This window comes from Chenopodium album, chromosome 12, assembly GCF_948465745.1.
Source record: "Chenopodium album chromosome 12, dcCheAlbu1.1, whole genome shotgun sequence".
In the NCBI taxonomy this organism is placed as follows: Eukaryota; Viridiplantae; Streptophyta; class Magnoliopsida; order Caryophyllales; family Amaranthaceae; genus Chenopodium; species Chenopodium album.
The window spans coordinates 9,949,412-9,971,439 of NC_137845.1; the positions used below are offsets into that span (position 1 = coordinate 9,949,412).

General features: G+C 31.6%; 1 protein-coding gene across 1 annotated transcript; it reads left to right on the forward strand.

Annotated features, from left to right (window-relative positions):
- Positions 1-16,296: 16,296 nt before the first annotated feature.
- LOC145571915 (asparagine--tRNA ligase, cytoplasmic 2-like) lies at positions 16,297-19,179 on the forward strand. The gene is made up of 6 exons (XM_081630941.1): positions 16,297-16,819; positions 17,054-17,293; positions 17,393-17,998; positions 18,101-18,351; positions 18,455-18,643; positions 18,740-19,179. Exons 1-6 carry the CDS (start codon positions 16,343-16,345, stop codon positions 18,921-18,923), a joined length of 1,947 nt encoding a protein of 648 aa, XP_081487067.1. The 5' UTR covers positions 16,297-16,342; the 3' UTR covers positions 18,924-19,179.
- The last annotated feature ends 2,849 nt before the right edge of the window (positions 19,180-22,028 follow it).

Here is a 22,028-nt window from a genome sequence, read left to right on the forward strand (position 1 = left end):
GAATTTCTACTGATAAACAATTAAACACTAGTGATTAAAATAAACGTAACATGAAAGAAAATTGAAATACATGATTCTAACTATTGTTGTTCTGCTACAAACAGTCCCACCAAATGTTTATCTTAGGTTGGGCCAAACTTTGAGATTCTTTTGATGATATTGGGCCAAACTTTGAGATTCTTTTGATGATATTGGGCCTAATGACTTGTTTACCTACTATAATGACCTTAATAAGTAATGTTCTCTGTATTTTTTAAATGAGTCATTTTGATTTGGCCCACTACAATCAAATACATCTCAAAGTTTGGCTCAATCAAGGATTATAGATGTGATTATTTTTAGTGGAATGGTAACAGTTAGGACGGTTTATTTCAAAAAATAATAATAAGTCCAATAAAAATGGGATAGGTAAAGTTGTACATCAAATCTTAGTTTTCAGAATAACTATACTTTTTTTATATCAAGCTTCAATAAACCGAGTATGGCATGTAGGAATATCAGTAAAGTTGTATACAAAACAAATAATTACAGAGTATAAAGCAACAAATTAATTTGATAAATACATATAGCACTAAATCAAATAAAGAATAACTCCGTGATATAACGACTTTAAAAACAAATGTGACTAGATATTATATTTCTTCAAAAAAATATTATTATTTTTTAGAGAAAGCATTAAAAATTACAAATGGGAGAAGAGCATTCAAACTTGCAGCCTATTACTTTTCGTTCCTTATTTTTTCAGAATTTCCTCGAAATTGTTTACCACCAGGAATGGTAAAAAGGGTTTCGTGACAAAAAGCTTTAGAAGTAGTAGAAAATCTAGAAACCACACTATTTGATTTAAGTATCTCTGATGATTTAGATTCGATATTGCGAAATATGATGGTGGAATTATACTGATCCCATAACAAAATTTGGGCATCTCTTAATTTGCTAAGAAGTGAAATGGTACCGCGACGAAAACCCCTGTTCAGCGGCCACAATTCTGACTCCAAAGGATTGTAATTTTTGTCCATGAGTCTTTCACCTTGTAATCTTTCATCACCCACAAACTTGATATTCTTTATCCATATACACGAGCTTACCAATTTCTTCCCTTAAAGAACTTTTCGATTCACGTGTAATTATATACAAGCAATCATCAAAAACCCTTAGCTAATATAAAGTATTATCATGTGTAATAGAAGTAGGCAATACAAATTTGCTCCATTGTTCAGTCTGAATATCAAAACAACCAATTACACCATCACCGAATAGGAAATGAAGTCGATGTCCATCAACAACTGCAGCCGAAAAATACGTTGATTGCATCACATGAAAGTGGATGTTCAAAGATCTCCAAGAATTGGTCATCAAGCTATATACAAACATTTGACACGAAAATCCAACACCAACACATGTTGATATTAACATAACAATCTTGTAGTCGTTATTAACACCATCGAAACTAAATCCAGATTATACTGAAAAACTTCCATTGTTATCTAGAAAGTAAAAACCTATTTCCTTGTGAACTCCAATAGATGGATTGAATATCACGTAATCTAAGTGAGAGTTGAGCTGGCATTGGTATTGTATACAATGCAAGCCATTGCAAGATCCTACTAAAGTGCTTTCAACACTACTTTTATCAGGATAGACAGGTGAAGGAGATGATAGAGAAGCTGAACCTAAAGAGTAAAGACTATGATCATACAAATAGAGAATGTAAAGTTTTTCATCATGGGAAGATAATTTTAGGGTACGGAGATGAAAGTTGATGAATTCTGGACTTGATATTAGGGTTTTGAAATATTTGGATACACACTTTAAACGGAGGAGTGATTTAATAGGTAGTTTTAGGAGGATATAGGGAATTATGTCTTCGGGAATTGCCAATTCAAGGGATATGCTGGGTTTTGTGGCCATCTTAGATGAAGCTCTCTAAGGTTTATATTTTTCACGAGAAGAAATATAAAGGAGTTATGTATATTTATAGAGGATGGACTAAGGAGTTATGTATATTTATAGGGATGACTTTTCAATGGCTACATAAAAAATGTAGCCACTGTAACTACTTTTAATCTCAACCGTATAAATATTAATGATAAATCTTATCCATTCATCTATTTGACTATAATTTGTAAAACTGCTTTATTTTGGGGGAAAAAAAAACCTCCCGATTGTCTCTGCCATTGATGAATTTCATATTCAACCATCAACCTAAATCTCCATTAAATTACCATAGAAGAACAATAAACATGGATAAGGATTAATGTATAACTAAACAATCAATGAAAACTGCCAAGTGCCACTAATAACCTTGAAAAAAGGAATACAATTTTATGCATCGGATAGTTTAATACGGAGTACAGTATATGAGAAATTGGATAGGATCAAAATTTATTCTTGCACTTAATGGGTTTCATGTTAATTGGATAGATTGGTTCTTCATACTTTGCAGCAAACATTAATGGAAGCCAATGAAAGCTTTCGTAGTACTCCAGTTATTTTTAATTTTTGGGGATTTTTTTTAGTCAACTTTAATCAATGGCCTTTATTTACATAATGATAATCAAGGGTGTAGATTTCTTTTTATACACTGGCTACAATTTTAATGTATTTTTTTTTTTTTTTTTTTGACAGAGGCTACAATTTTATTGTAGCCATTGCAAAACTGTCCTATTTATAGAGGATGGACTAAGGAGTTTTGTATATTTATGAACTATTAAATATTCCATAACTGCTTACGCATTAGTTTCCTAATCTTTTATAAGATATGAGATAGGAGGGAGCTTTTTTTTTTAAATAATAATAATAATAATATAATAATAATAATAATAATCTTTCAAAAAAAAAAAATTAAATTGTCAAATCAATAAGATAATGAAACATGTTCCATATAATCTGTTAATTAGGTTACTAATTGATTGTAATTTGTTATAAGCGGATAGCCCAAAAATTGTATTATTTTGAAATAATCAAAATATTTGTTGTAAAATAAAGAGAAATATAAGAGAGATTGATAGAGAATATATCTGTTCATATTATTCCATATGATCGGGGTATATATATACATAGAATATTATAAGTAGGGTTTGCTTAGATAAGAATAAACCCTAGATCTAGAATATTCTGGAAACATACAAAGAGGATAATGGATATCCACACAATATTTTCACAACACTCCCCCTTGGATGTCCATTATCAAAGATTGTGCCTCGTTAAAACCTTATTAGGAAAAATCCTGTGGGATAAAAACCTAATGAAGGAAAAAGAGTACAACATTCTTCGTAATACGCTCGAAATGCTGCCTCGCTAAAAACCTTACCAGGAAAACCCAATATGGGACAAAAACCATGGTTAAGGGAAAAAGAGTGCAGCGCGTAATTTCTCCCCCTGATGAATGTATAGCTTGAGGTCTTCTAATGCAATGAATCCAATATAGTTGAGTGTCTTCACACATGACGCAGAATAATATCATTCCTTGATTTTAATTTCGAGTCTTCCAAATCTTCAAATTTTTACTCAAACAAGTGAGTCTTCATATCACCAAACCTATAACAATAATACATGTGTTTGTCCACATTTCATTCAAAATCTCTGTTCAAAGTTGCCTTAACTATTATACTTATGCCTTCTTCTGGAGGTCATGAATAGTCGAAATTGATGATCATTATAATTTGATTAAACATTCCTTAATAATAATATGGCAACCCATGATATTATTAATGTTGATTTTTCAATATTGTATGAAATAATAATATAGCACATGTAATTATATACATTGATCATGGTTCTTCTGGACCATGATAAAACAGTCTCACGCATAAGTATCTTGTTGATTCTTTAGAATATTTATAATTAACACGATAGTTCTCTTTCATATACAAATAGTAATTCTCATTACTAACACTTATATGCTCAAACTTCAGGTTGAGATGTCAATGATTTAGTTACATAGACTTTTCAAGAATTTGATAGTAATTGCATTATTCAGGAGATAAACTTTGTAGGGCTGGATATTTAATAAATACGTCGTAAATAAGTTCTTCAGGAACTCTTTGTACATGATTCATAACGTGCAATTAAATAAGTGTCATCAATAATTTCATTACAATTATAAGCCCATTGGAATATAAATATCTCTTTCTAATTTTTCATCAAAGTTGTAAATATGTCTTACTATACTTTGAATGAACATTCACATACACCACAACCATTGTAAGAAATTAATCCATGCAATATGAGATATATAAAACATGATAACATATTAAACAAATTATACAATGAGTAATGCATCTAACTTTCTACATATGCAATAAACCATTAACCTATGACTCACATGCACATGAATATAAGACTCAAAATGATGCAAGACACTGTACAGTGTGGATTTAAAAATCCATATTTCATTGGACTTCGGGTCCATGATAAACTTATGATCATTATCATTATGTCGACATCAAAATGTACATATATTTCAGATCCCTTACTTATTAGTCCATTCCATTATGCATATGCATATTATTCATCGGTTCCATTATGTACCGATATCATAAAATTCCTTTAACTTACATTCTACATGCTATTTTACTATGATATCTGAATACATTTTCTCATTGGTACCATCATAATTTTTCTTACATCATAGGCCATCTATTATAATAATTCAGATATCTATACCACTTTTAGGGTATTTCATACACTATGGTGTTTATATACTATTACACTATTAGTGTCAACTGCACTATCTTGCCAAATATCATATCTATTAAACATATCTTTATTTTGGAACCGATCATATACAACCTACACTTCAGGTGTAGTGATTCAAGTACAATTGGCAAGATTTTATCTCAATGTATACACATAATTAATATGACCAAAATGTATCTTTAATGCTATGCAACATGAGTCATAACTGAATACAAATCAAATCATAGATGTCCAACATATCTTGATAACATATATACAAAAGTTAGCATATATATAAGTTTTCAAACTACCATTATAGGGATCATATATATTCTTTATTTATTAATTTAATTTTTTTTTTCAATTTTCCCAACTTTTGCTATTTCTTCTCCCCCTAAGTTGGTAATATATCTCTTTTATAGGAGCGTCTAATTCTATACCAACTTAGTATATAAATTTGCATTAAAATTCATTTCATTGGGAGGATCACAATCAAAATTTATCTCTTCTGGAGAACAATTTCAATGAAGAATTATTTATTCATTAACTTTATATTTCATGTGTATTTAACTATTTATTATTAAATTTTCAATAATATTTTCTCTTCTGGAGACCAATGTCAATGGGGAGACATATGTTGTGCAGGTGTACGTTTTTCTTTCTTCTCCAATTTAATATGTGCTGACATATAATAGCCCTAATCAAAAGAATTGTTATACAAGCATAAATCACTTGCTCGTAATTCTAGTAGGTGATGATCTTCTGGATCGTTAAAGACTTAAATAGTGTATTTGGTGAGCTTCTGATCACTTGATAGTTGACAATAATATATAAGTTATTTTGGTCAACTTTTGGTCAGCCATTACTCCTTTATATAAAAAAATCAAAACATATTAAATCTTGAAATTTTCATCAATACAAATTACTCCCTCCGTCCCCAAATGATAGTCCCTTATGGGCAAAAATCACGGGAATTAAGAAACTTAAATAAAAGTAGTAAAATTACATTGGAAAAATAAATTTACATTGGGTATGTAAAATAGTAGAGAGAGAAAGTAATAAAAGTACATTGGAAAACAAAATTTATATAGGAAAGATAAATTTGCACAAATATTGTTGTAATAAGAGAGAATTTTGATAAAAAATTGATATTAATGGTACTTGAAAAAAGCAAATGGGACTATCATTTTGGGACTAAAAATAAACCATAAGGGACTATCATTTGGGGACGGAGGGAGTATTACAACTCACAATCCAAATATAACCCAATCTCAATATTACGTCTTGCCATTCAATTCATTTTATATATTTAACATTGAGAAAGCGTCAGCACATTATCAAATGAAACTTCAGGTTTCCATTACGGGTAATTATTATTAAACCCGGATGGCCTAATTTAATTATCACATCCAATCACTTCTCTAAATTTGAACTCTGGTCAGTTTTCAACACTAGTGATTACTTTATTAAACTTACTATTTGCATGACCATGAATGTGATGTGATTTTAGAATACCAACATGTGTTTTTTTATACAATTGGCAAGACAATCAATTAATATTTTATCCAATAATTACTCATACTCTACTGGAGTTTAAACTATAAACATGATACATGTTAATCTTGTTGGATAATTCATACTCTTCTGGAGTCTTTTATATAATCATGAAACATATGAACTTTACTAAAAGTGATTTCTTCTAGAAATGTAATGATATTTACCACTTCCTCAAATTTGTCATTGTCAATAGTGACTCCTTTCCTTTTCAAAGATACTTAATTATCTTTAGAACCTATTGATTTATCACGCTTCAGGCATGCTATAGGTTCATCAGCAATTGATGTTGTACTCTTAGGACATCAACTTTAAATTAGAGCATTTACAACTAGTATATGATAAATGTCATTTGTTTATATCCATCTTCAGGATGGTATCATTTCAAAATATTTAATGAACATGTGGCCACTTCTATTAAATAAATCGTTGATATTTAAGTTATTGTATGTATCAAACTGACCATCAATATATTTTATTATTTATATGCAAGGGTTACATACAATCTCCCCCTAATCCTTGCATATGGGGGTATGGAATGAATCAATCTAACAACCTTTAAAATCCTTGCAACTTTTAAGCCATAAATTCTTTTGGCAATGTCATGTATCAAGTAACATGTTCCTTTTAGCAAAAACATGCTTATATAAAATTATACTTATAGAACACTTATCATGTTCTTCATGTCCAATTACATTCATCTTAAAAAAAAAAACAAACCTCTTATAATTATGTATAGTTTCTCACAATGTCATGTTTAATTAATTGAACTCATAACACACTTTTTGCTATATATTTAATTAATTAAGGAACTTCAAGTCCATATGTATGAGAATATATACCAATCCATCTATATTTTTCAGAAAGAGAAGGTAAAAATAAGACATGAATACTCTTTATAAATATATGGAACTTCAGGTCCGCACATCATATTCAATTTACCTTCGTAGGTACATAATACTATAATTGAATTTAATCACACATCAATCAATATAATGTATATAGTATGCTTCATAATTTTATCAACTTATAAGGATAATAATAATAGGTACATAATACTATAATTGAATGAGAAGGTAAAAATAATATGAGAACTTACTACTTCACACTTTAATAAAAACATACCTGAATCGATTGAATCAACTATACTGTCGGATCGATAAATTATATCAATATATTGTTTGATATAGCTTAATTAGAAAATAGAAACAAGCACATAAGCAACCAACATTAACACGTTCACGTTAGTGGAAAACCACATGGTTCATATCATACTTGAAATATAAAAACATAATTCAATACATAAATTATAAGTAGTTTCACATGTGCCTTAGGCTTTCTTCGTATAATTTACAAACATTCAAGGCATTAGACATGGGTAAATAATTGCTAAATCAAACCATTCATATTTGCTATCAAGCATAGAGAAATAACCAAACTCATTTACGGATAGGAAAAGTAATACCAAAATCTAGCAAATATATGTAATACAATTTCATGAAAACCATACTTTCATAAAATTAACCCCAATAATAATTCTAAATACCCTTTTAGATTCAAACTAAACAAAACTCATAGTCAAAACAAAACTACTAGTTAGTTATTCTGCATCAAATTCAACTATTCCCAAATCGCTCATTGAACTCCAGGAATAATAAAAATACGAAAATTTGGGAAACAATATAAACATATTATGTAAAGGTTTAAAATTAACAATAACAGGATAGTTGAGAATAAACTTTCCTGATATCAAAACCTTTCCCACTCTAAAAACCAGCCTTATCGTCAACTTCATGTTATTAACGTCAACTGCTAGCCTATAACTCATGAAAACGTCAATGAAAAGAAAATAAAGTATAACAATAATTTAAGATAAACAAACCAATGCAACCGAAAAATAATACGAGAATTCTTTGTAATTAAATAAAGCGGCACTACCATTAACATTCCAAATTATTAATACCGTGAGACTACTTATACTAGTCCCAAATTAATTAATGAGGATTGGGAATGATATGACATTCTTGAAACGTGTGATTTCATTATTAGAAGATCAAAACCCATGATCAAGATTAATCCCCTTCTAATTTCTTCCCAAGATGCGACACAACAAGATAATAGTGAGTATAATTTAGCACATTCAGTATACAACGAATTAATCATTAACCTAAGAAATCAACAATAAAATTTACATATTGATTAGAGCTTTGGTGCTGATAACGTGTTATAAAATAAAGAGAAATATAAGAGAGATTGATAGAGAATATATCTGTTCATATTATTCCATATGATCGGGGTGTATATATACATAGAATATTATAAGTAGGGTTTGCTTAGATAAGAATAAACCCTAGATCTAGAATATTCTGGAAACATACAAAGAGGATAATGGATATCCACACAATATTTTCATAACAATATTGACTTTGGTTGTATTATTTTTGACAATTTTCTCAATATAAAACCATAAAATATGAGATTTTTGTTATTTAAATTTTTTTTTTGACAACCACGGGGAATTAATTTATTACATCATCATAATATTATATTCTTTTTTCTGTTAAATGAATGACCATAAATAAATTCTAAAAAAATAACATAAATAAAACAGTATTAAAAATGTAATGGAATCAAATAAGAAATGTATAAAGTAAATTAATTTAATTAATACTGAATTTCTTTCCAATCTAATCGCTTGAATATAATAGTTTTACCTTTTCCATCTAACCTACGATTACAACTTTATGATAATAAAAGGAGCACGTGATTATTTGAAGTTGTCGACGTGGGTAATCTAAGCATGAACACGTGTAATTTAGTTATTAGTGGTTTACTATTTGCTTTCCATACATTTAATGGAATTTGATAGTTTTTTATAATCACATTCAATCAACATAAAACAAATTACATAATTATTAATTATATATTAACAAATTACGTGAAACTTATATATATATATATATATATATATATATATATATATATATATATATATATATATATATATATATATATATATATATATATTTGACTGAAAAATTATGATCACTTTTGTTGCGAATAATAAAAGGGGTTTTTTGACGGGAAAAAAAATTGGAAAGATTTGAGATGATTGATTTAAGGCATTGTCGAGCATATTAACTTTGTTCTCACACAAAAATGGAGTTTCTCTCTTATACCTGTAAATTAACGAGTATAATTAATATAACTAAAATATAAATATGCAATTAAATTATATAAGGGATAAGTTTAAGAAAAAGCTTACATCCTAATGACCCAAATCCAATTGTAATGTTGTGATTTGAAATATCATATATAATAAAACGGGAGTATTAAAAATGTAAAAATGAAATCAAATAAAAAAAATGAGTAAATTACATACGGATGTATTCCATATTGAATTCATTGTTAAATATCCGGTTTAGTAAAGATGTTTTACCGGTCTTTGGTTCACCCAAAATTACCACTTTATGCATAGATTAATGTTTATGCATTTGTCTATTCAAAACAAAATGTTCAGCCATTTACAAATTGACGCGCGTGAAATGTCTGAGTATGAGTAGTCAAATCATTTAGGTTCGGGCCTATTCTCTTCGGCTTATTTTCAGTTCAGTAGTTTAGCTCCAATAAGTTCAGTTCTTAATTTCTTTCTCTCATAAAATATTCAGTTCAGTTCTATTCAGCTCCAATAAGTTCAATTCAGTTCAGTGCAGTTTAGTTCAGTTCACTTCAGTCAATCAGAATAGGCCCTTAAGCCTTGTTTAATTCAACTTATTTTTACTTATTTCAGAAAAAAAAAGAATTTCAGGTCAGATCAGATTAGAAAAAATAAGTTCAGATTAGATCAGAAAAAATAAGTTCAGATCAGATCATCATTTTATGTGGAGTTTTTTATCACTAAACATTTTTAATTTCGTTATGAAAAAAATTATTAAAATTACATATTAATAAAATACACATTATTACGAATCTAACAAGACTCCATTTGATATATTTTTTTCCATATAGATTATCGTAAATTTAAGGTCAAAGTTTGGTCAAATTTGACATTCAGATCAGATTAGATCAAATCAAACCAGATCAGATCTGACCAGATCAAATTAGATCAGATAAGCACAAATAAGGTGAACCAAACAAGGCCTTAGTATAAGTGGACTAGTGCTTTTATACTTACTCTAGCTCCACGCCTCTACCGTTTAAATGACCTCATATCATTTTATTACAAGGTCTTTTTTTTATTTCACGCATACAACAAGGTATTACTTTAAGGAGAGTTTTTATTGTTGGGTATAGTAGTATGATCCTGTTCACTTCACCCTAAAAAAATAATATTAAGTAAAAACAATATCAGTTCATTAAAAATAAGTCCAGTTCAGTAAAATTCAGTTATCTTAAAGAAGAAATATAATAGAAAATCAGTAAAAATAACTTCAGTTCAGTAAAAATAATTCCAGTTTAGTAAAAATAATTTAAGTTCAGCAAATAGTAAAAAAGTTTAAGTTCAGCAAAAATAAGGTGAAGTGAACGGAGCTGCCTAATACGATTATTGGTTTATTAAAGCTTTACTGTGTCTTTATACTACTGAGTAATATTACCTCCGTTTTTATTTTAACGGTTAATATCACTAGTTCCCAACATTCTAAAATTTTAAAAATTAGATATTAATAAAATATATTGAGTCAATCTAAACAACATTCCACTTGATTATGTTTTATCATAGCTATAAATCACAAACACGGTAGTTTGGGAATGGTGTTAAAATTAAATGTTTTCAATAAAGAAAAAAAAAACGGAGGTAGTATATAGCTAAAAATATCATTAAATTGGATTTTAAAAGATTGGTCTCATTAGTATTATAAATATTCAGAAATAAATAAACAATAATTAAAAGTTGTAAATAAGGTCTGATTATATTAAGAGTATCAGTTCTTTTCACCTTATTTTTTTGTGAACTGAATTGACTTTTACTTAGCTAAAATTATTTTTGCCAATTCTCTAACAAATGCTCTTTAGTTTTATTGATTAAAAATTACTTTAAGAGCATGAAATTATGAATATTATTTTTTAAGGTTAAAAAAATCGAGCCTGAGTAATAACTATATAAAAATAAAAGGTTGAAGTGAATATGTCTATAATAGGGTGCTAGTTGAATTAAGCCCAAATTATAATCTACTCAATTTCAAATAATTAGTTCATGCTTACAAATTTTGCCTACATCCTTGTATAAGCAGCACTACCTATACCCCCTATCCTTCTTAATGGCGTCATTCTAGATTTTTTCAGATTTGAATCATTAATAAAATGCTCACTTTTATATAGGTAAATCCCGTAAATGTTCAAATTTGTACCATTAAATGTTCAATCTTGTTTATATGACTTGCTATATTCAAATTATTATATTTTTGTTTTTGGATTTTTTGATTAATTTTTCTTATTATTTAGTTGAGTTAATAGACTTTGTTTGTTAAAAAAAATCTTCCAATATAGAATAAAAGTAAGGAAAATTTTTAAAATACCACCTACTGATGTACCCATTTTTTTACAATACCACCAATAATTTATTTATTCATTTTTTTTTATTTTTTTTACCACTATTTTTTTTTTCAAATCCTTAAAAATTACCATTTTTCAAGATGATCGATCCAAGGTATTTAAACACATTCATTCGTGGCCAAGTCCTTTCAATTGTCCCCCTTTGTATACCAAAGTGACATACTATATATTTAGTCTTACTCCAACTTAGATTAAACCCTTTAAATTCCAACCTTTGCCTCCATTGTTCCAATTTGGCATTAACCCTATTTCTAATTTCATCCACCAAAACGATATCATCAGCAAACAACATATACCATGGAATTTCATCTTGAATTGGCTTAGTTACCTCTTCTAAAACCGTTGTAAAAAGAAAAGGACTTAATGCATACCCTTGACGCAATCCAATTGTAGTAGGAAAATCTTTTGTCAACCCTCCACATGTTGCAATTATTATGATACATGTTTCAAAATAGGTTATCAAAGTACATTTGGCACTAATTGCGCTTTCAGCCCTAGATTGGGACGAGCTATGCATATGTCTATGGGCCCAGCATATCGATGAGCCCTTAATTTGAAAACAATGTTCATACGATACTCACATGAGTCACATCTCAGCAATGTGCCTTTTGTGTCATATCGGATCAATTCAATTGTTGTCCAAGCCCAACTCTTACCAAAATTAGTTTTTGCACGAGTTGTCCATTCTATTGTTATGCAGCTTATAGTCTTATACTCAATATTCTAATGCTTTAAGCTACAAATTTTTTAATAATTATTTTTAATCATTTAAAGTGTACTTTGCAAAAAGAGAAATTTATACGTAATACACTCGATGCACGCAAGATTTCATTTTAGACATTTATTTTTATTCTTTTTTGATTCGAATGAGGAAAAAAATTTCAAACAGAAGCAAAGAGCAAAAAAACAAAAAATAAATCTACATAATACTACCTACGGAATCTTAAATACTAGTTTTGTGCCCCGTGCGATGCCCGGGTTGTTTATTGAAAATAAAATTATAATCCATATGTCAAATATTTAAATATATCATTGATACAATATTAGTTAGGAATTAATATGCTTTTATGACGATTTGCTATATTTTATGGAAAACTTTTAACAAAATTATAATTCAATTTGTGCCTCTAAAATATTGGTATTTTATTGAAAATAAAACTCTAAACTATCACTTTTATCCTAAAATTATATCTAAATAAAATTTTAAATTCATTTTTTAATCGTTTATTTAAATCTATCCAATGTGGCGCGACACTTGGCGAAAAGTTGAAAAGCCAAGTGTCGATGCCTCATGACCTGGCTAAAAGTTTAGCTTTATATATTAGTTATATGATGGGTCTGGATCGCACCCGCAAACCAAGGGAGAGAGTCAAGTTCACAAGACCAAAGGAAGGTCTATCCCAAAATCATATGGCAATAGGAGGTTTAGCCCCTTAATTGGCCTTATTAAGTTATTAATTCTCTCTTCTTAATCAATGCAGGACACTAACATGTGTTATGTGGTAGGTTATACTTCAACACTCCCCCTCACATGTAAGGTTCCTTTAACTCAAGGATCACATGACCAATTAAATTTGGCTCAAAATACTTAATGCCATTAAATTAAAGGTCCCAAACAATGAGCATAGTAATACACTCAAACCATTAGAGACCCCAAACTGTGGGCCTGGCTCTGATACCATGTTTAATATGGATTTAGGTCACACACTCGATAACTAAGAGAGAGAGTCAAATTCACAAGATTAAAGGAATTTCCATCTTAAAACCATATGGCAATAGGAGGTTTAGCCCTTGGCCTTATAAAGTGATTAACTCTCTCTTATTAACTAATGTGAGACACTTACATGTATTATATGGCAGGATATACTTCAACATGAAGCTAAGAGACTTAGCGTAGTAAAGCCACACCTCTAGTACCCTCCTCTAAAATACGACTTAACTCTACTGGAATAACATTAAAATTCTCAAGTTGACATATGAATGACTCAGCGGTTGACCAACCAATTTGCATTGCCGCTCTATTCTCTTCTTGATACGCAAGATTTCATGTGTGATTGGTGTGAACTATTTTAGCAAACAATAATTAGTGAAATATTCTTATATAAGCACTTGGGTGTACCTAGATATAGTATACCTAGAGTTGAAAATAAAAAATAAAAGGATTTTTCTATATGGTATCCCTTAATTATTGTGTTTTCTATGTTGTGTCTTCTTAAATCCAAATTTCTACACGATACCCATAAGTTTATTAACTTCATCACTTTTAACCCTTTGTTTTTTTTTGAATAGCAAAAATATTTCATTAATTAAAAGTCATACGACATCTACAATAGAGATTCGACGTTAACAAATACATAAGATATTGAATCAAATAGAATTTTCCTTCATAAAAACTACGATCGTCGAGTAGATCTTGCACTGCGGAGCATCTCCCGCTTATATCGCTGAAAATTACAGCCTTATTGGAGAGACAATGTAACGATCCTTTGTAGTCGTGAGGATGTTTTGCTTCTGATTCATCTGTTCGTATTCGAAAACTTGATAACTTTTTCACCAACGAAATAATTGCACGACAATCCATTAGATCTGCTACCATGGATTCAAAACTAAGAAATTTCTCCCTCGAAAAGAGGAGATAAACCTTGTCTTTCGAAGGAGGTCGAAAAACCCTTGTCTTTCGAAGGAGATCGGAAACCCTTTCTTTCAAGGGAGAAAAGTTCCTCCCAAAAGGAGAAAGCATTATTATAAACCTAAAAAAAAAACAATAAAGAAACAAGGATTGGGGCTTTCCACCGATTAAAATCGATGGAAGCCCCTTCAAAATTCAACAATGGAGGCTAGGGTTTTGGAGAGAGGATGGAGGAGAGAGAAAGGATTTTTCAATACTTTTAACCCTTTGTTAAGTTAATGATAAACACTATTAATTGACTATTAACTATGTTTAGCAATATACAAGTATATATTTTTTCCTTTATTTTTTAAAAAAGTGGTTAGCAATATGTTATTATAAGATTAATGTGGTTATATTCCCTCCAAACTCACGCTCCTCCACCATTCTTAGTACTTCTTTCTTCTTCTCTAGAATAAACATTGATAAAAGGAAAATTTGTCTGGAAGGGACTAATATATTCACCATTTTGTTAAGAAGGACCTTTTATGTCGAAAGTTGTCTAAAAGGACCTTATAAGTATGTTTTGTTGTATATAAAGACCTTGACATCGGAATTCGGCGTTTAACTTTGATTTTCCGGCGTTGACCCCCACGTGCATGTCACGTGACATTAAAAAAATTACCCTCTCTCTTTTTTTCCCTTTTTCCCTCCAACCCTAGCCTTCAAAACACTAGCAAAGTCAAACACTGGATTCCAATGTTAAGGGGAAAAAAGTGAGAAGGTATTCTTTTTAATGCCATGTGACATGCAGGGGGGGGGGGGGGGGAGGGTCAATGTCGGAAAATCAAAGTCAAAACGCCGAATTCTAATGTCAAGGTCCTTCCAAACAACAAAACATACTTATAAGGTCCTTTTAGACAACTTTCAGGATATAAGGTCCTTTCAGACAAAATAGTGAACATATAAGTCCCTTCTAGACAAATTTTCCTTGATAAAATGAATTTCAACAAGTGAGATAAACGTTTTCAATAAAACAGGGGCGAGAGATAGAATAATGTGAAGGTTTTAATCAGAAGGGGTTTTAATTTTCTATTTTAATTTTAGTTTTGTCTTTAAATTTATGTAGCAATTAACTAAGGTGGGTGGTTAACTTAACCACATGTTAATTACCGTCATCAAAACAACTTATGAAGGGCATATATAAAACAATACACAGAACTTATGTGCACCCTGTATAGAAGTTTTGATTTAGGAGGGCACAACATAGAAAACGCAATAACTCGGGGGTACCATGTAGAAAACCCCCCCCCCCTAAAAAAAACCCATGAATTCACCTAATTTTATGTGTACCGCTGGTTGGGTGATATAAGAATCTCATAAACAAATACGGAGTAGTATTCAATTGTGATAGAGTATAAAAATATTCCTGGGGCTCAAGTTTTTGATTGAGTTGATCCTTTAACATGGTTCAGAGTCAAACGTGACATAAAGGTCAAAAGTTCGAATCTCATCCACCTCCTTTCAAAGTGGAATTAATTCACGTCAGGTATGTACGATCTACATTTCAAGTTCATGTGGGGGTGTGAATGTGTGATAATACTACTCTTCTTTGTTGAAGAAGCTTGTACACTTGAAACAAAGTACAAACCGCAAAAAACCAAAACCAAAACCAAAGAAATACTAAAACCCTCTTCTTTGTTAAAGAAGCTTGTACACTTCTACATTCCTTTTCTTCTTCCATTACTTCTCCTTCCTAACAAAAAAACCCTCCAATTAAACTACTAATTAATTCTTAATTAATTAATTCCTTCACCAACAACTTTCCCAAGCAAAGCATTTTTCAATCTCATTAAAAACCCTTCATTTCATTCATCATAAAATCAAACATTTCAACCCAACTAATTATCATTTATCAACACCAATATACCCTGTTTTCCTACAACAATGTCACCTAAAGAAGAAGCACCCGCCGCAGCGGCAACCGAAGCACCAAAAATGGCACCCCAACAACAACAAGAAGCAGCCCCTGTTAAAACCCACATTCCAACATCCAAGTATTCTAAGAGGGTAGTGTTAAAAACCTTGTTTAGCAGGGAAGATCGCGGTATCGGATTGTCCGGAGAAAGAATTGTGATTGGAGGTTGGGTTAAGTCTTCTAAAGAGGTGAGGAAACAACCACCTTTACCTCAACCTGATACTACTCAACCTCAACCGGGGGCGAAAGCCGGGCAGAAGGATGTGACTTGTACTGAACTTTTGCAGAATCGAATGCCGATTTTTCGTACATTCTTGAAGCTCTTTGGAGTTGGCACTCATAATGAGAAAGATTCAGCCGGAGGCTTAACATACAGAGTGCAACATCCTGTTATGTCCACTGTGTTTTTGCAAATCAGTGATGGTTCTTGCATTGACAGTCTTCAGGTATATAATGTTTTACTGCTTTTGCTAATTTTTTTTATTTCATTTTGATTTTTCAAATGTGGTTTTGCTAGCTATACATTGATTATATTGTAAAATTTCGAGAACTTATAAGTAGGGTCGGCTACATGAACCAAAAGTGACTACTAAAATTTCGAGAACTTAGTGATACATGGAATATAAATGTAACTTTTGAGTGTGTAAAGATGATTTTTAATTAACATAACAATTCTTCAGGTTGTGGTGGACTCAACTCTGGCTCCTCCAGGACAAATATTGCTAAGTGGTACTTGTATTCTGGTGGAAGGTGTTATACAGCCGCCTTCGACGGGAGGAAAGCATAGCATCGAGGTGAAGGCCGAAAAGGTGTTACATCTTGGTGTAGTAGAAGATCATGAAAAGTATCCCTTATCTAAGAAAAGACTCCCTTTGCACACTTTAAGGGATTGGGCTCATTTTCGTCCTAGGACAACTACAGTAAAATTCCTTAAAGAATTAATTCTAATTTACATTATCTTATGCAACTAATATATACAAGTATATTCTCATCATGTCATTCGATTTCTTTGTTTGTAGGTCGCTTCCATTACAAGAATTCGACATTCCCTTACACACGCGACACACAACTTCTTTCAGAACAATGGCTTCCTTTACGTGCAAGTGCCGGTTATCACAACCACGGATTCTGAGGGTTTAAGTAATAAATTTAATGTTACAACACTTCTTGGTAAGACAACAGAGGAGCCCTCGAATAAGCCAAGTGTAGTAACCAAACAAGTTAGTGGTGTTAGCCTTGAATCTATTAAGGCTTCTCTTAAGGAGAAGAGTAACCAAGTGGAGGAGCTAAAGAGGACAGACAGCAATAGGGAAGCATTACTTGCCGCGATTCAGGATCTTAAGAAAACAAACGAGCTTGCTTCGCAGTTGGAGGCCAAGGAGAAAAAAGAGAAAGCAAAGGCTACTGCTTTGGTTAAGCCTGATAGACTCGATTTCACAGATGATTTCTTTTCCTGTCAAGCTTTTCTAACAGTCTCAGGGCGGCTTCACCTCGAAAGTTATGCTTGTACACTTGGTAATGTGTATTCTTTTGGTCCAAGATTTAAGGCTCAGACATCTCACTCTAGTAGGCATGTTTCTGAGATGTGGATGGTCGAGGCTGAAATGGCTTTTTCTGAACTAGAGGTATTACAATTCATTGACAATCTTCTAAATTGTTCCGATTTTCAATACTGTATTTTTATTGAACAAGGAGTAATAGTTATGGCATTTTCATTCTTTCTGCAGGAATCCATGGGTTGTGCTACTGATCTTCTGAAGCACTTCTGTAAATGGGTGCTAGAAAAGTGTAATGAAGACATGAAGTTTGTCCTAAAACGGGTGGATCAAAGCATTGTTGGCCGTCTACAATCTGTGGTTTCGACAAACTTTGAGAAACTACCTTACTGTAAGGCCATTGATATTTTGAAACAGGCTAAAGAGCAGAAGTTCGACATCAATATCGAATGGGGTATTCCTCTTACTGAAGAACATGAAAGGTAATGTACTTATAATTCTAGCTGTCTTTAATTTGTTTCCTGTTATTGTAGCAATTGAGCTAAAAATCTAACCATCTTTATCTTTTGATCTGACTCAATGAAGCTATTTGGCTGATGAAATCTTCAAAAAGCCAGTTATCATTTATGATTATCCTAAGGAAGTTAAGCCCTTTTATGTTCGCCAAAACGATGATGGAAAGACAGTTGCTGCGTTTGATGTTATTGTGCCTAAGGTAGGAGCAGTGATAAGAGGAAGTCAGAATGAAGAACGCGTTAAAGTGCTAAGTACAAGGTAATCGTTGTTCTTATTTTCACTCTACATTATACATACAACTTTGAGCAAATGAAGAATTTCTAAGAGCTGTTTTTTCTTGATGAAATGTAACAGAATCAAGGAACTAAGCCTGTCAAGTGAACAATATGAATGGTACTTGGATCTTCGTCAAAATGGGACAGCCAAACATGCTGGATTTAGTCTCACTTTTGATCTAATTGTTCTTTTGGCTACTGGAATCTCGGATATTCGTGATGTTGTCCCATTTCCAAGGAGCTATGGAAAAATTAGCGACTAATCTCTGCAACTTTATTTTCTGAAGCTTACTGTAACAATTCTACAGGGTCTGAAACAGAACAAAGACCAGGAATATGTACATGATTAGTTTATAATTATGTAATGTTTACTACAATGATTTTAAAATATAATCATTTATGTATGTAAATATCATAAGATTCATAACAAAAGTATAGTGATGTAAATGAAATGTAAAATGCTGTATACCTGTTATTACTTGTGTAATTATGTTATACAAGTATCTATTGATTTTTTTTTTACATTTTTAGCTCTAAAGAACAGAGTAACAACCTTAGTTAAAAGTTAAACTTTCTGTTCTGTCAAATACTCATGTGACATGAAGCAAACTTGGTCAAAGTTCAAGTTTCTAACCAGAAAATAAAAAACTTCATCATCACATTATTCCAACCTTTGACATGAAACTACAAAGATACATACTTTGTATATACGCTTTCACTACTACTTACCATAACTTTATTTAGAAGTAAGGGACGAAGGGTGTAATATGTATGAATAGAATATTCAATTAATATACAAATAATACAATCATTCTGTTAGAAAAGGTGACAGCTTTTTTCGAACTTGTTCATGATAATAGTGATTAGTGAATACTATAAAAACAGGGTTCTTTTCCTCTTGATACTATGTAGAATTTTTGTAAGCTTGCTAACTTTTCCGGACCAGAATCCGGATTCCAGAAGAAAATCCCAGGGGATCGCTCAGAAAGGCTGGTAGGGTTATATAATAGACTTCATAGCAGCATAGTTTGACATAAAAAGAGACACTACATGCTAGCTTTAGTCCTTAAAGTCAACTTTGGTCCACCATGAAACTTTTAGAATCTTATACAATGGTATCCTTTCATGCTAAATGTATACTATATACTTTATTAGTATTTAAAAACACAAACCACAAATTTTTCATATGACACATGGCATCACAATTCACAAGTCACTCATCACCCCATATGCCACATGTCATCTATCTTAATATTTATGTTTAAGGCTTTATGCATTATACAACTTGCAAATTCAAGTACGAAAATAAAGTGTTTCATTTCACCATGATAAAATAATGTTTTAATTAATACACATTACATACACATATACTTATAATAAAAATTGTCTTTTCATCTCCTAAACTTAAAATATAATTTAAAATAATATGTCATTTTATGTCCCACAATCTTCACATGTATATATCTAACTAAATTCCTTCATCTTCTTTCACGGTTCTACCCTCTCTCTTTTTTTCCTTTTAAGTTATAGAAATGAAACAATTTTCCTAAATATGAAAATAATTAACTCAAGTAACAACCCGTGCATTGAACGGGCCAAAAAGCTAGTTATAATTTGGAAAGGTATATGCATTATTGAGGCACCAAAGTAGCAACCACACAATCCATGCACGTACATATTGCAATATACTATGAATACTAAGTTAGGCCCACCCATACCTGGTGCGAATTAATTCCACTTTTAAGGAGGGGCAGATGAGATTCGAACCCGTGACCTTTGTGTCACGCTGGCTCTGATACCATGTTAAAGGACCAACTCAATCAAAAGCTTAAACTGATGGTTGAGGCCCAGGAATATGTTTTATACTCTATCAGTTACCTTAAAAATTTTCTATGGTGAAAGACTAGAAGTCAACTTTGAGCTTGTGGGGTTAGTCAGCACTCAGCAGCATTCTTTGACATGAAAAGAAATGTGGCTATGTATTGCACGGGCCATTTTTGGAGGGGTGTGGTCGTGTAGACAGTGGTGTGTTTGTGGAGGGCCTCAGGGTTTGAATAGAAGGATGTTCAAAGTCAACCGTGATTTGGTCAACCATTAAATTGCATTCACAAAAGCAGCCTAGTGGGGTTGCATACTGAGTTAGTGAGTTACTGATGATTTGAGAGGCCTATTTGAGTTTTAACACTTACTTAAAGTATGTCAACCATTCGATCTGCATTCCTTTTGGTGTTCTTGAGTTCTAATATTACCACAATAGGAGTCTTAATGGAAATCCATTCAAATTTGTTATTATTTTAATAATTTATAAACGCCTTGTTTTACATGTAAGAATAGAGCTGTTAAAAGTTAATATATATGACCCGAAATATCGACTCAAACCCGATTATAAACCGACCAATCTGAACCCGAAAAAATGGTGACCCAAACCCGACCAGACCCAACCTGTAACCAACCCTAGACCCGAGTTGACCCGAGTATATATGTGAGACTCGAACCCAAACATGAACTGACATGGAGATGACCCGACCCGAATGTAACCCGTAAATTATTGACCTGAACCGAATCGACTTGAACCGAAATTGACCCAAACCCGTTTAACCCGTCAAAATCCAAATTTAACTCGACTTGTTACTTACCTGACCTGAATTCAACCCTACCCGTTCCTAACCCGACCCGAATTTAACCCAATAACCTGTTACAAACCTAACCCGAAATCAACCCGACTTGTTAATGACCTGACCCAAATTCAACCCGACTTGTTATTGACCCGACCCGAGTTTACCAGACCTATTACTAACCCGACCCAAAAATTCAACATGATCTGTTACTAATCCGACTCGAAATCAACACGACTTGTTATTGAACCGACCTAAATTCAACCCAAACTGTTCCTGGCCCGATTTCAGATCAAATCACCTTAAATGCAATTTAGACCAGCTTATTATTGTTGATCAAAGCATTTTGTCTAGGGAGACCAAGTCGGTCCAGGCCAGCAAAAGAAAGGAGCATCATCCTCAAATTTAAGAGTTAAATATAGTATATATTTGTTGTATGGTAAAAGAAGATAATTATCTTCCTAAATTATAAACTATAGTTCCCTAGTATATTGTCATATATATTATAGTCAAAGAAAATAATTAGCTTGATAAAAATGATAAATATCAATTTATAGTTAATTGAACCCGAATATGACCTCATTGGGAAATGACCTGACCTGATTGTAACCTGCAAAATTATTGACTTGAACATAACTCGACTTGAATCCGAGAATGACCCGATTGAAAATGACCCAACCTGATATAACCCGCAAATTATTGACTTAAATCGAACCCGAATTGAACCCGAGAATGACCCGACTTGAAAATGAC

What these genes read in the sequence shown, in the direction of transcription:
- LOC145571915 (XM_081630941.1), top strand. Translation starts at nt 16,343, where the DNA reads ATGTCACCTAAAGAAGAAGCACCCGCCGCAGCGGCAACCGAAGCACCA. An exon ending in CTTACTGAAGAACATGAAAG is followed by an intron (nt 18,352 to 18,454) that starts GTAATGTACTTA and finishes GACTCAATGAAG; the next exon opens with CTATTTGGCTGATGAAATCT. An exon ending in GTTAAAGTGCTAAGTACAAG is followed by an intron (nt 18,644 to 18,739) that starts GTAATCGTTGTT and finishes GAAATGTAACAG; the next exon opens with AATCAAGGAACTAAGCCTGT.